This window comes from Silene latifolia, chromosome Y (assembly GCF_048544455.1).
Source record: "Silene latifolia isolate original U9 population chromosome Y, ASM4854445v1, whole genome shotgun sequence".
In the NCBI taxonomy this organism is placed as follows: Eukaryota; Viridiplantae; Streptophyta; class Magnoliopsida; order Caryophyllales; family Caryophyllaceae; genus Silene; species Silene latifolia.
This window is the reverse complement of record NC_133538.1, coordinates 417,120,797-417,136,864: the sequence shown is the minus strand read 5'-3', so window position 1 is coordinate 417,136,864 and position 16,068 is coordinate 417,120,797. Positions and strand designations below refer to the sequence as shown.

At 41.6% G+C, this 16,068-nt stretch overlaps 1 protein-coding gene across 2 annotated transcripts; it reads left to right on the top strand.

The window, feature by feature from the left end:
* Positions 1-6,325: 6,325 nt before the first annotated feature.
* LOC141633121 (eukaryotic translation initiation factor 3 subunit E-like) lies at positions 6,326-8,255 on the top strand. 2 transcript variants are annotated; one of them, XM_074445603.1, is made up of 3 exons: positions 6,326-6,694; positions 7,131-7,358; positions 7,893-8,255. In XM_074445603.1, exons 1-3 carry the CDS (start codon positions 6,674-6,676, stop codon positions 7,932-7,934), a joined length of 291 nt encoding a protein of 96 aa, XP_074301704.1. In that variant the 5' UTR covers positions 6,326-6,673; the 3' UTR covers positions 7,935-8,255. The 2 variants fall into 2 exon arrangements, 1 of the variants encoding a protein (XP_074301704.1); XR_012537923.1 differs by lacking the exon at positions 6,326-6,694 and having other exon boundaries at positions 6,701-7,358; positions 7,899-8,255.
* Positions 8,256-16,068: the final 7,813 nt, after the last annotated feature.

Here is a 16,068-nt window from a genome sequence, read left to right as displayed (position 1 = left end):
ATGGTTAGGAGTCGTGTGGGTTATGGATTTATGTAGTGAAAGTTCGTTTAAAGGGGTTGAGAAGAGTAATATATAGTGAACCTTGTGGAGACATGTCGCGAGGTGTAATTGTAGACAGTGAGTGAGTTGGGAGGTTTAGTTTATTAAAAGATGAAACTACTGTGTGATTTCCTTGGGTAATTAACGGTATTAAATGAATTCGGATTTCTAGAGATGTAAAAAGGGAGATGCAATTGTTTGAACATTAAACGTTGGTTCTATGGATATATTAGTGGCAAGTATGAGTGATAGCATAATAAGAGAAGATCCATGGTAAGAAAGAGTGAGATGATGTCGGTAGAAAATAATGGAATTGAGTTTTGGAGCAACGAAGGGGTAACCAGATTTCTAAAGAGTTAGCTAGAAGGAATAAGGAGTTGAACTATTAATTGGTATTATTGAGTGTAAAGAGAAAAGAAGGATAAAAGTAAGCTGAGGAAAATGTTCACCGGAGCTATGTGATATAAAGATAAGAAATCATCGAAATATGTGATGGTATCACGAGGATGTTAGCTAAAGGTTATATAAGAGTTTCAGGGCAACATGATTGGTAATGAGTTTCGAGGAATTAAGGGAGTAAGAAGTTGGTGGAGTATTGGCACGATACGAGATATTTGGTGGAGAGTTGGATGACAATACAAATAAGATAGCATTGGGAATAATGTTGAGGTAATTTTGTGGATGGGTTTGATGTTCGTTATTTGCAATGTTAACCAAAAATAGGAGAAAAACCATGTTATTTTGGTATGAGTGTAAGAGATTTGATATACGAGCAGCGGTGGCATTGTGGTGTTATCACTAATGGCTAAGAGTGATGGAATATTAGAAAGGTAGCAATTCTAAAGAGGTTGATTTGGTAGGGACCTGATTGTTGTGTATGATTGTGAGAGGGTATAAGATGTGGTTAGATGAGGCGGACGCTATTAGTTGAATAGTGAAGGTGTGATTATATTTGGCAGGAAGTGATGGTTGTGCGAATGGGGGAATATGTTATGAGGGGCATATGAGTTAAACTCGGGCGGCAGGTAACCTTTTTCGAGTGGTGACTTACGTGGTCAGGATTGACTAGTTGGTTGTGATTACGGGACTATGATATGTGTAAATGTTTGTGTGAGGTTCTGACCTCACAAGAAGTGGTATGGTGTGATAATTATAAAGTTGTTTTATGAATGTTCTGTAATATATATGTCGGACACGGTAATTTAATTGAATGATATCCAAAAAGGTGATAACTTGATTGATTTGACATGGCTAGTTATAATTTTATGTGTATTGATAACACATGTGTATTCCGGGAAATGGCAGAGAGGATGTTCATGAGATGCTTATCTGTTCATCCATATAATATGTTGCGTGGTGATTTAATAAAGTGGATTTGAGTAAGTTTTTCTTGTCTGAGAAGTTATGCTAAGTCAGTATTTATGGGAATTGTATGCAGTTGTGATGTCTATCGATGTGGTTGTGGTGCCTCGGGTGGTGATCTGGGCACGGGACATAGTGCTGTGATGCGGGTATTTTCGCACTACGGTGTGGCTGTTGGTGGCGGTGTTGTGATGCCGTCACCGGTTATGGTGGAGTAGGCGGGATGATTATGATTCGGGTTTCGAAAGTACATACCAGTTATACATAGATTGTTGTTTTGTTTGATGTTGCTCTCTGCGAGTGTCAGTTTGTGCTGATAGACAGTTGTCTTGCTTATTCATGTTTTCTTTACCAGGTTAAGTTGGGAATGAGGTAGAGTATGATGTGAAATAGAGTTGTATATGTTTCGTTGTTGTCATGGGATAGTGATAATCTGTTGATGGGACACGGTTGTGAGAGGTTGTTACGGTAATTTTGATCTTGTTTTCAGATGAGACATCGGTAGACATGGTAATGGAAAATGATTCGTGGAACATGTGTTGTAATGAGCTGAAAGCGGCAGGTAGTTCATAATCTTTTGTTGAGACGGTGAGTGTAGGGTGTTGGGGAAATTAGTGTCATGTTAAGTTGTGTATGAATTTGCGGTAATGAAAGAAAGAACTTGAGGATCTAGTGTGCGTGTACGTAACGAGTGCTGACCGTGAGTTATGCTTCTGGGAGATAAGTGCCGTACGTAGAGAGGTATGTTGTTTGGCAGTAATAATGAAGAGTGGGTATGGTGATTTGCTACGAGTTTATGGTATAGGTTAGGTGCGCTGCCGAATGAGTTGAGGAATGGGAAATGTTTATGTATGGGAGCCTTGGATATAAGAATGGTGAGTGTTTGGTTTATAGACGGTTATCTTTGACATGTGGTGGTACAGAGGGTAATGAGATATAGATATGGTTTGGTATTAGTGAGTTACGAGGACGTAACATTTGTCTTAAGAGGAGTAGGATGCGATAAAACAGATTTTGATGGTTGTACATATGGTAATATATTCGGAAGTTGAGTCTTGATGTAGAATAAAATATCGATTCGTGTTGTGGGTGATTTTATTAAAGGTCATGACCGTGCTTGTAGTAGCGTGATGTTTAGGAGTGTGAGAATATTTCGCTAGTATTGTGATTGGATGATGAGGTTACGAGTGTGAGTAAACTTCGAGGACGAAGTTCCTTTTAAGGGTGGTAGAATGTAACATCCCGTTTGATGTCTATGAGTATCTTGGTATTGGATTTGATAGTTGATGATATTATTAAGCTAGCAGCATTAGAGGATGGTAGTTGGTTATGTATGGAGTTGGTGTCGTGAGAGATATATATGTGGTAGATACGATATAGTGAGTCATGTTGTGGAAGTAAAAATAGTTGGTGGAGTGGGTGTTAAGAGTTCATGTTCTATGTTCGGTCGAGTTCTTGAGTCCTTAGCTAAGTTGTTGTGTCTTGGTCGAGTCTGTATGGTTGTTTTTATGTATGGGTTGAACTTCAGGGACGAAGTTCCTTTTAAGGAGGGAAGACTGTAATACTCCGTATTTATAAGTCTTGGGGTACTCTATCGAGTAGCCCTTACTCTGTCGAGTAAGGGTAAGTTGCGAGATAAAGTAGTTTCTGACCTGTTGGGTACTCGATCGAGTATCTGGGGTACTCGATCGAGTAAGGGGGTACTCGATCGAGTACCTTGGGTACTCGATCGAGTGTCCGGTTTTACGGGGAGTTTTCTCGGGTTTTGTTAATTATGCGATTAAGGTATTTAAACATAGTCGTCATTGTTTTAAATCACTTTTACAAAACCTAAAACCCGGTTTAAGAGAGAAAGCAACCAGTTCATCTTCCTAATCGCATCCTTAGCAATTCCGGAGTTCGACGGTCAGTTCTTGTCGTTATTCGTATCGTTGAGTTCCCTGCGTCGAGGGTAAGCTTTTAATATAATTTTTATAATGTTTTGTTAAGTTTGGTTAAACCCTAATTTAGAGATTGGGGGTTTTGTGTGTAGTTTGTGATGTGTAGCCTCTATGTGTTATATGATAGGAGGAGGGTTCGTAGAAGGGACTTTTTGATACAAATTTGTTGATACCGTCCGATTGTTGTGTGCTTTCAGGTAGGATTTCCTAATCGTATTAGTCCCATAATGGGATGATTGTTGATGTGTTGAGATTGATTGTTTGATATAGTAATTGTATTGTGACGGCTGTGATTGTGATTGTGATTGGTTGTCTATGGTTCTCGAGATGCGTTCTCGGCTGAGTGGAGTCACTTGCGGGAGTGGCTTCACGCCCTAGTTTCGCCCTTCGTGGAACCCGCCACGGAAGGGGATGTGCACATTAATGGACAGGGTTATCGCTCGGTATGATGAGCGGGGCTTAGGTGGGAACGGCTGCGGTCCCCCACTGGCGGTGGGTCCAGTGGACGATCAATGATTGAGATGATTGGAATTGGTTGGTTGTGTGTGTGTGATTAAGTCGTCTGTTTATCTTATTGTTGATATATGTATTGAATTGTGTGATTAGTCCTGACCCCGTTTAAATGTTTTAAAAACTGTGGTGATCCATTCGGGGTGGTGAGCGATTATTGAGCGGAGTGTGATATGACGCGTATGGGATAGCCGGGATGAGTCATCACGTGGCAGTTAGAAGTCTTCCGCTGTGTCAGACGAAGTCTAGTAGCTTTGATAGTTTTAGCTGTAGACCGTATGAGAACCTTGTAATTCCTTTTATTAGTTTTGGTTTGAACATGTAATCACTTAATCTATAATTACTTTAAAAGTACGTTTCTTTATTGTCTTATGATATTCAGTACCTCGGGCAACCGAGATGGTAGTATCCTTATACCTGAGTGGTCCTGGTAAGGCACTTGGAGTATGGGGGTGTTACATTACCTGTGGGTAAAACCTTAATACAAGTTACTTTACCCTATTAGATGCTTAGTCGGAAATTCACTACATAATTTGAGTCCACTGTGGCGAACCTCAACCTAAAGTGAATGTTCAATATGATTCCATTATGAGATTTGATCGCGTACGAGATGAAATCACTGTGGTGAATTTCAACTTGTCATAATGCGAAAGTCTCTTACATTCGATATCAAATGATATATTTACACAAATAATATGTAGGCTTATAACAACAATATGATAATTATTTTAACTTATTCATGCTTAAGAGCTTCGATCGAGTGAAACATTAGCTCGATCGAGAACTATTACAAAAAAAAACATAATTTTTAACCAAAAACGTCCTGAAACTCAATGATGACGTCAGAATTAGGCTTAAAAACGCTAACCCTGCCATACAGTCTGGTTTAGAACGCCGTTTACACTCGAAAAACATTATTATAACATCAAAATCTGACACTCAAAACTGATGAACAGTAACTTTCTGCGTGAACAGTGCGCATGAATAGTGCTGTCGGTGAACAATGTAGATGTGCGATTAAGAACCATAAACAATAAAATACAAACATCATACGAATTGAAATAATTCGATTAGGACATCATAAGAGTTGAAATAATTCAATTAGGGCATCATAAGAATTGAAATAATTCAATTAGGGCATCATAAGAATTGAAATAATTCAATTAGGGCAGCGGAAACAATCATAATCAAACGAGTAAACAATCAACCATGAATGAAAATAATAAAATCATAATTAAACATTAATTTCATTCAAAAGACATAATTGAAACATTAATCGAACTATAACGCAATCACAATCCCGCTCCGATACCACATGTAAACATAAATTTAGAGGATCTTGATTGCGGTGATAATTCTGGATGAGTACTTACATGGAGTAGTCATTAGATCTGATAAGGAGATTCCTTGAAATCAACAAGAAGATAAACTCCAATCTTTTGCCTTTTCCTGCCTCCCTTATTCTCTAATTCTCTTCTTGTGTGTTTCTCTTAATGAATATGAATTAGGTTAAAACCACAAACAGGTGTAGCTTTTATTATATAGGTGGCAGCAGGGGCATAATTAGATAAGTGGGCCTAATATGTTAATGGCCTGTAAACATTAACCGTAATCCACTTAGTCTATTACTCCGACTAAAAACCCGAAACATCATATTAGCTATTATCTATTAGAGTGACTGACGTCAGTAATTAGGTCCACAAAATAGAGAATTAATATGATAATTCTTACATTTTTAACCATTATAGATAGAGAGATTTGTATATATGTGTAACACCCCAAGTGTTTGAGAGGAGATTTGTCCCACATCGGGAAAGTAAGTTGGGAAAGTGTTTGAGAGGAGATTTGTCCCACACATCGGGAAAGTAAGTTGGGAAAGTAAGGAGTTTATGATATGTTTGTAAAGGATTCTAACCACCACTTAGTAACAAGGCCTTGTACTTTTGGGCTTAAGTGAGGATAAATAATGGGCTCAAAGGTGTACACCCATCTTATTGGGGTTGTGTTACGACGGTGGCAGGTCGGGTTGTTATAAATGGTATCAGAGCAACCCTACGACCGTGTGGTGAGCCTGTGGTCGGGAGTACCCGGGTCACACACCTAGCGGGGGAGGATTCTGAGCTTGGCTGTGGTCAGCCTCCGGGCACAACGAGGACGTTGTGTTATTTAAGTGGGGGAGTTTGTAACACCCCAAGTGTTTGAGAGGAGATTTGTCCCACATCGGGAAAGTAAGTTGGGAAAGTGTTTGAGAGGAGATTTGTCCCACACATCGGGAAAGTAAGTTGGGAAAGTAAGGAGTTTATGATATGTTTGTAAAAGATTCTACCCACCACTTAGTAACAAGGCCTTGTACTTTTGGGCTTAAGTGAGGATAAATAATGGGCTCAAAGGTGTACACCCATCTTATTGGGGTTGTGTTACGACGGTGGCGGGTCGGGTTGTTATAATATGTAATTTTGTTCGTAGTTTATGATGCTGTGGGATCTGATTGTGATTAATTTGAGATGGACAGACCGAGAGAGTACTTCCTCCGTATTTAATAAGATATAAACAAATGATTGAGACGGGGATAGTACTCTGATAAGAGACTTATCTAGCTGTCGATTGTGAACAAAAAAATGAAATGAATCAATTAATCATTTTGAAAGCGGTGTTTTTAACAATTATAAATAGTGAAATTTGTAATGTGTGTAAGTATTTAGCAGTTCATGATATTGAGGTTAATGAATGTGATTTAGTTATTTGATAAGAGTGAGATTATTTGGTGTGTGGTAGAGTAGGCAGGGAATGGTGTGTGGTAGAGTAAATAGTATAATCTCCAGATGCTCAATGACCGCTATCAGGTCTGTATTATTCTTACCACTTCCCTATTTTATTTAATTAAAGGTAAACAAATGATTTTTTTTGTTTTTGTTTTTGTCGCAGCTGTTCAATTAGATCTTATCTCACTATTAATGTTGTTGTCGATGCTTCCGGCTATGGTTTTATGTCAATGTGAATTAGAATAGAATATATTTGTTTCTTGAATTTGTATAATGTACAGGCCTACAAATTAGAATGCTAGTTGGGTTTTGATGGGTTTCATGTGGTACTTAATACGGAGTAGAATAGAACAATTGTTATGCAACACTTGAATTTCTGAGATTTTTGGTTTTTCTTTTCTATTTTACGGCGTGGGTAGGCAGTCCTATTGTTTGCGGTGTTGATTTGCATGATTCTTTTGTACTATGCGGCATATTCTTAGATCTAAGTCACTCCAGTTATTGTCTAAATAAACAGATTGGTCCAGACCAAATAGAAGCACTGTATCAGTTTGCAAAATTCCAATTTAAATGTGGGAATTACTCTGGAGCAGCTGATTTTCTATACCAGTATAGAGCTCTTTGTACCAACAGTGACAGGAATCTTAGTGCTTTATGGGGAAAGCTCGCTGCTGAGATTTTTATTCAAAACTGGAATGTTGTTCTTGAAGAACTCAATCATTTAAAGGAGATCATTTATTCCAAGGTGCTCTTCTTGTCTCCCCTATGCTTTTTATTTTCTTCTATTTATTTATTTATTTATTATTGGGAGAATGCACATGGTGCCCTTGAGGTTTGCCATTTTGCACGATATACCCAAAATTTTGATCTGGAAAATTTTAAGAGGTCATAACTCGTGTTTAAGAAATCGGAATGTGACGGGTTTTTTTTCCATATCGATCGTCTTTTCGAGAACTACGATTTGGAAAAAAAAATAGTCGTATTTGGATCCCGTGGCTAGGAGTTTTAGTATGTCAAAGTTTTTTTGACCGAACTAACTTTGAGTAACCATATCTCTTGGTAACGAATTCCAAACTTGAATTTTTTTTTCAAATCGTAGTTCTCGAAAAGACGATCGATTTGAAAAAAAACCTTGTCACATTTCGATTTCTTAAACACGAGTTATAATCTCTTAAAGTTTTCCGGATCAAAATTTTGGGTATATCGTGCAAAAGGGCAAACCTCAAGGGCACCATGTGCATTTTCCCTTTATTATTTATATTTATTTATTGTCTGTAAGAAAAAGACCAGGATAGCACATTCAATTGGCTGTAAGAAATGATGAGGAGCTAAGCAAGTTACCTGGACAGGTGACAATTGCAAATGGTGGTGTGATGCCGAATATTCATCAGACATTGTTGCCGAAGAAGGCAACTGGTGGTAACGACGATATTGGTTCGGCTTCTCAGGAGTTCTAGATTGTGTTTTCTGGTTGTGATTAAGTAGTGAAAGACAGATAAAATTTCGGATTTTGAGTGTATTAACTTTGTTTAGTTTATAAGCTTATTAATCGATGTAGCCGATGGTAGAGATGAAGAAGAACAATGTCTGTTTTAGATGTTATGTTTTCCTGCAATGGAATTGATCGAGTAATTAGTCTGTTTCTTCAACACTCTTATTTGAGGATGTCTATAACGTTCGACTTAATTGCTGTTGTTCTTGTGTTCAGATCCTTTCCGTTTCTTTTTTTTTTTCCATTTTATAATTGGAGACTATTTTCAAGTATTATTTCATTGCCAGTTATCATTGATATGTGAGTTTCCAAGCATTACCGATAAATCCTAATTATATTGTCATGATCTATAGATTGTCATCAAGGGTGCCATTATAGATGTTTTCTGCACTAAAACTGGCAATGATGACCTTTAAAAATCATAGTTGTTGGCTGCATCCTTGATTTCTTCTTCTGATACAATTTTCATCTATCCTCTAATTGCATAGTCCTTCCTTAAAACAATCTTCATTTTTCAACCACTATACCGCCATTTTGACAGCATATGGAAAATAGTGAATGCATAAACTATCTTTTGACAATCTGTCAAAATCACGATTATTTGGTAGCGGACCGCTTAATCCAGCCCTAAACCCTTTCCCGTCCCGCTTTAGGATATCCCGCCCCCTCAGGAAGGGGTTCACCCTTCCCCTTTTAGGGCTCCCTTTACGGTTCTCGTTTCGATAACAAGGGAAAGGGTTTGGGGTTCGATTAGGCGGATCCGCAGTAGCGGGCCGCCTAATCAAACCCTAAACCCATTCCCTTCCCGTTTTAGGATACCCGACCCCCCGTTTAATCCCTTTTACTTACTAGGTATGTTTCGAAAGAGTCGTAGGTTAATTTTGAATGTATAGTAGATATGTTTCTTCATGAACTTTGAGCTTCTCCAAAAAAGAACATAGATGAAATTTTATTTTACGCGTAGCGCGCCGGCTAATCAAAACCTAAACCCTTTCTTGTCCCACTTTAAATAGAATTTTATGCACTAGATATGTCTTTAGCTACTAGGTATGTTTCGAAATAGTATTAGATTCATTTTAAATATATTGTTGGTACGTTTCGTCTAAATAACCCATTTCTGATAACAAGGGAAAGGATTTAGGGTTGGATTAGGCGGACCCGCAAATCCAACCCTAAACCCTTTCCCGTTCCATTTTAGGATACGCGGCCCCCCGTTTAATCCTTTTTACATACTAGGTACGTTTCGAAATAGTCTTAAGTTCATTTTAAATATATTGTAGGTACGTTTCGTCTAAATAACCTATTTCCGATAACAAAGAAAAGGATTTAGGGTTGGATTAGGCGGACCCGCCGTAGCGGGTCACCTAATCCAACCCTAAACCCTTTCCCGTCCCGTTTTAGGATACCCGGCCCCCGTTTAATCTCTATTATGTACTAGGTACGTTTATGTACTAGGTACGTTTCGATAGAGTATTAAGGTGATTTCACATATATTGTAGGTACGTTTCGTCTAATTAACCCATTTGCGATAATAAGGGAAAGGGTTTAGGGTTGGATTAGGCGGACCCGCGGTAGCGGGCCGCCTCGGGCCGCCTAATCTTACTCTACACCCTTTTCCGTACCGTTTTAGGATACCCGGTCCCCTCGAAAGGGGTTCACCCTTCCCCTTTTAGGGCTCAGTTTACGGTTCCCGTTTCGATAACAAAGGAAAGGGTTTAGGGTTGGATTAGGCGGACCCGCGGTAGCGGGTCGCCTAATCCAACCCTAAACCCTTTCCCGTCCCGTTTTAGGATACCCGGCCCCCGTTTAATCTCTTTTATGTACTAGGTACGTTTCGATAGAGTATTAGGTTCATTTCACATATATTGTAGGTACATTTCGTCTCATTAACCCTTTTCCGTCCCGTTTTAGGATACCCGACTCCCGTTTAATCCCTTTTACGTATAAGGTACGTTTCGAAATAGTATTAGGTTCATTTCGCATATATTGTAGGTAGGTTTCGTCTAATTAACCCATTTCCGATAACAATGGAAAGGGTTTAGAGTAGGATTAGGCGGACCCGCGTTGGCGGGCCGCCTAATCAAACCCTAAACCCTTTCCCGTCGCGTTTTAGGATACCCGGTCCCCTCGGAAAGGGGTTCACCCTTCCCCTTTTAGGTCTCAGTTTACGGTTCCCGTTTCGATAACAAGGGAAAGGGTTTAGGGTTGGATTAGGCGGACCCGCGGTAGCGGGTCGCTTAATCCAACCCTAAACCCTTTCCCGTTCCGTTTTAGGATACCCAGGCTCCGTTTAATCTCTTTTCTGTACTAGGTACCTTTCGATAGAGTATTAGGTTCATTTCACATATATTGTAGGTACGTTTCGTCTATTTAACCCATTTTCGATAACAAGGGAAAGGGTTTCGGGTTGAATTAAGCGGACCCGCGGTAGCGGGCCGCCTAATCTTACTCTAAACCCTTTTCCGTCCCGTTTTATGATACCCTGCCCCCGTTTAATCTCTTTTACGTACTAGGTACGTTTCGAAATAGTATTAAGGTCATTTCACATAAATTGTAGGTTACGTTCTGTCTAATTAACCCTTTCCCGCCCCGTTTTAGGATACCCGGTCCCCTCGGAAAGGGGTTTACCCTTCCCCTTTTAGGGCTCAGTTTACGGTTCCCGTTTCGATAACAAGGGAAAGGATTTAGGGTTGGATTAGGTGGACCCGCGGTAACGTGCTGCCTAATCCAACCCAACAATTTCCCGTTCCGTTTTAGAATACGCGGTCCCCTCAAAAAGGGGTTCACCCTTCCCCTTTTAGGGCTCAGTTTACGGTTCCCGTTTCGATAACAAGGGAAAGGGTTTGGGATTGGTTTAGGCGGAACCGCTGTAGCGGGTCCGCCTAATCCAACCCTAAACCCTTTCGCGTCCCGTTTTAGGATATCCGGCCCCCGTTTAATCTTTTTTATGTACTAGGTACGTTTCGATAGAGTATTAGGTTCATTTTACATATATTGTAGGTATGTTTCGTCTAATAAACCCATTTCCGATAACAAGGGAAAGGGTTTAGGGTTGGATTAGGCATACCCGCGGTGGCGGGCCGCCTAATCCAACCGTAAACACTTTCCCGTCCCGTTTTAGGATACTCGGTCCCCTCGGAAAGGGGTTTACCCTTCCCCTTTTAGGACTCAGTTTACGTTTCCCATTTCGATAACAAGGGAAAGGGTTTAGGGTTGGATTAGGCGGACCCGCTGTAGCGGGTCGCCTAATCCAACCCTAAACCTTTTCCCGTCCCGTTTTAGGATACCTGGCCCCCGTTTAATCTCTTCGATATAGTAGGTACGTTTCGATAGAGTATTAGGTTCATTTCACAAATATTGTAGGTATGTTTCTTTTAATTAACCCTTTCCCGTCCCGTTTTAGGATACCCGGTCCCCGTTTAATCCCTGTTACGTACTAGGTACGTTTCGAAATAGTATTAGGTTCATTTCACATATATTGTAGGTACGTTTCGTCTAATTAACCCATTTCCGATAATAAGGGAAAGGGTTTAGGGTTGGATTAGGCGGACCCGCGGTAGCGGGCCGCCTAATCTTACTCTAAACCCTTTTCCGTCCCGTTTTAGGATACCCGGTCCCCTCGAAAGGGGTTCACCCTTCCCCTTTTAGGGCTCAGTTTACGGTTTTCGTTTCGATAACAAAGGAAAGGGTTTAGGTTTGGATTAGGCGGACCCGCGATAGCGGGTCTCCTAATCCAACCCTAAACCCTTTCCCGTCCCGTTTTAGGATACCCGGCCCCCGTTTAATCTCTTTTATGTACTAGGTACGTTTCGATAGAGTATTAGGTTCATTTCACATATATTGTAGGTACATTTCTCTCATTAACCATTTTCCGTCCCGTTTTAGGATACCCGACTCCCGTTTAATCCTTTTTACGTAATAGGTACGTTTCGAAATAGTATTAGGTTCATTTCGCATATATTCTAGGTAGGTTTCGTCTAATTAACCCATTTTCGATAACAATGGAAAGGGTTTAGAGTAGGATTAGGCGGACCCGCGTTGGCGGACCGCCTAATCAAACCCTAAACCCTTTCCCGTCGTGTTTTAGGATACCCGGTCCCCTCGGAAAGGGGTTCCCCCTTCCCCTTTTAGGTCTCAGTTTACGGTTCCCGTTTCGATAACAAGGGAAAGGGTTTAGGGTTGGATTAGGCGGACCCGCGGTAGCGGGTCGCTTAATCCAATCCTAAACCCTTTCCCGTCCCGTTTTAGGATACCCCGGCTCCGTTTAATCTCTTTTCTGTACTAGGTCCCTTTCGATAGAGTATTAGGTTCATTTCACATATATTGTAGGTACGTTTCGTCTAATTAACCCATTTTCGATAACAAGGGAAAGGGTTTCGGGTTGGATTAGGCGGACCCGCGGTAGCGGGCTGCCTAATCTTACTCTAAACCTTTTTCCGTCCCGTTTTATGATACCCTGCCCCCGTTTAATCCCTCTTACGTACTAGGTACGTTTCGAAATAGTATTAAGGTCATTTCACATATATTGTAGGTTACGTTCTGTCTAATTAACCCTTTCCCGCCCCGTTTTAGGATACCCGGTCCCCTCGGAAAGGGGTTTACCCTTCCCCTTTTAGTGCTCAGTTTACGGTTCCCGTTTAGATAACAAGGGAAAGGATTTAGGGTTGGATTAGGTGGACCCGCGGTAACGTGCCGCCTAATCCAACCCAACAATTTCCCGTTCCGTTTTAGAATACCCGGTCCCCTCAAAAAGGGGTTCACCCTTCCCCTTTTAGGGCTCAGTTTACGGTTCCCGTTTCGATAACAAGGGAAAGGGTTTGGGATTGGTTTAGGCGGAACCGCTATAGCGGCTCTGCCTAATCCAACCCTAAACCCTTTCGCGTCCCGTTTTAGGATATCCGGCCCCCGTTTAATCTTTTTTATGTACTAGGTACGTTTCGATAGAGTATTAGGTTCATTTTACATATATTGTAGGTATGTTTCGTCTAATAAACCCATTTCCGACAACAATGGAAAGGGTTTAGGGTTGGATTAGGCATACCCGCGGTGGCGGGCCGCCTAATCCAACCGTAAACACTTTCCCGTCCCGTTTTAGGATACCCGGTCCCCTCGGAAAGGGGTTTACCCTTCCCCTTTTAGGACTCAGTTTACGTTTCCCGTTTCGATAACAAGGGAAAGGGTTTAGGGTTAGATTAGGCGGACCCGCTGTAGCGGGTCGCCTAATCCAACCCTAAACCTTTTCCCGTCCCGTTTTAGGATACCTGGCCCCCGTTTAATCTCTTCGATGTAGTAGGTACGTTTTGATAGAGTATTAGGTTCATTTCACAAATATTGTAGGTATGTTTCGTTTAATTAACCCTTTCCCGTCCCGTTTTAGGATACCCGGTCCCCGTTTAATCCATGTTACGTACTAGGTACGTTTCGAAGTAGTATTAGGTTCATTTCACATATATTGTAGGTACGTTTCGTCTAAATAACCCATTTCCGATAATAAGGGAAAGGGTTTAGGGTTGGATTAGGCGGACCCGCGGTAGCGGGCCGCCTAATCTTACTCTAAACCCTTTTCCGTCCCGTTTTAGGATACCCGGTCCCCTCGAAAGGGGTTCACCCTTCCCCTTTTAGGGCTCAGTTTACGGTTTTCGTTTCGATAACAAAGGAAAGGGTTTAGGTTTGGATTAGGCGGACCCGCGGTAGCGGGTCCCCTAATCCAACCCTAAACCCTTTCCCGTCCCGTTTTAGGATACCCGGCCCCCGTTTAATCTCTTTTATGTACTAGGTACGTTTCGATAGAGTATTAGGTTCATTTCACATATATTGTAGGTACATTTCATCTCATTAACAATTTTCCGTCCCGTTTTAGGATACCCGACTCCCGTTTAATCCTTTTTACGTAATAGGTACGTTTCGAAATAGTATTAGGTTCATTTCGCATATATTGTAGGTAGGTTTCGTCTAATTAACCCATTTCCGATAACAATGGAAAGGGTTTAGAGTAGGATTAGGCGGACCGCGTTGTCGGACGCCTAATCAAACCCTAAACCCTTTCCCGTCGTGTTTTAGGATACCCGGTCCCCTCGGAAAGGGGTTCACCCTTCCCCTTTTAGGTCTCAGTTTACGGTTCCCGTTTCGATAACAAGGGAAAGGGTTTAGGGTTGGATTAGGCGGACCCGCGGTAGCGGGTCGCTTAATCCAATCCTAAACCCTTTCCCGTCCCGTTTTAGGATACCCCGGCTCCGTTTAATCTCTTTTCTGTACTAGGTACCTTTCGATAGAGTATTAGGTTCATTTCACATATATTGTAGGTACGTTTCGTCTAATTAATCCATTTCCGATAATAAGGGAAAGGGTTTAGGGTTGGATTAGGCGGACCCGCGGTAGCGGGCCGCCTAATCTTTCTCTAAACCCTTTTCCGTCACGTTTTAGGATACCCGGTCCCCTCCAAAGGGGTTCACCCTTCCCCTTTTAGGGCTCAGTTTACGGTTTTCGTTTCGATAACAAAGGAAAGGGTTTAGGTTTGGATTAGGCGGACCCGCGGTAGCGGGTCGCCTAATCCAACCCTAAACACTTTCCCGTCCCGTTTTAGGATACCCGGCCCCCGTTTAATCTCTTTTATGTAATAGGTACGTTTCGATAGAGTATTAGGTTCATTTCACATATATTGTAGGTACATTTCGTCTCATTAACCATTTTCCGTCCCGTTTTAGGATACCCGACTCCCGTTTAATCCTTTTTACGTAATAGGTACGTTTCGAAATAGTATTAGGTTCATTTCGCATATATTGTAGGTAGGTTTCGTCTAATTAACCCATTTCCGATAACAATGGAAAGGGTTTAGAGTAGGATTAGGCGGACCCGCGTTGGCGGACCGCCTAATCAAACCCTAAACCCATTCCCGTCGCGTTTTAGGATACCCGGTCCCCTCGGAAAGGGGTTCACCCTTCCCTTTTAGGTCTCGTTTACGGTTCCGTTTGATAACAAGGAAAGGGTTTAGGGTTGGATTAGGCGGACCGCGGTAGCAGTCGCTTAATCCAACCCTAAACCCTTTCCCGTCCCGTTTTAGGATACCAGGCTCCGTTTAATCTCTCTTTTTCGTACTAGGTACCTTTTGATAGAGTATTAAGTTCATTTCACATATATTGTAGGTACGTTTCGTCTAATTAACCCATTTTCGATAACAAGGGAAAGGGTTTCGGGTTGGATTAGGCGGACCCGTGTAGCGGGCCGCCTAATCTTACTCTAAACCCTTTTCCGTCCCGTTTTAGGATACCCTGCCCCCGTTTAATCCCTTTTACGTACTAGGTACGTTTCGAAATAGTATTAGGTTCATTTAACATATATTGTAGGTTACGTTCTGTCTAATTAACCCTTTCCCGCCCCGTTTTAGGATACCCGGTCCCCTCGGAAAGGGGTTTACCCTTCCCCTTTTAGGGCTCATTTTACGGTTCCCGTTTCGATAACAAGGGAAAGGATTTAGGGTTGGATTAGGTGGACCCGCGGTAACATCACGCCTAATCCAACCCAACAATTTCCCGTTCCGTTTTAGAATACCCGGTCCCCTCGAAAATGGGTTCACCCTTCCCCTTTTAGGGCTCAATTTACGGTTCCTGTTTCGATAACAAGGGAAAGGGTTTGGGATTGGTTTAGGCGGAACCGCTGTAGCGGGTCCGCCTAATCCAACCCTAAACCCTTTCGCGTTCCGTTTTAGGATATCCGGCCCCCGTTTAATCTTTTTTATGTACTAGGTACGTTTCGATAGAGTATTAGGTTCATTTTACATATATTATAGGTATGTTTCGTCTAATAAATCCATTTCCGATAACAAGGGAAAGGGTTTAGGGTTGGATTAGGCATACCCGCGGTGGCGGGCCGCCTAATCCAACCGTAAACCCTTTCCCGTCCCGTTTTAGGATACCCGGTCCTCTCGGAAAGGGGTTTACCCTTCCGCTTTTGGGACTCAGTTTTT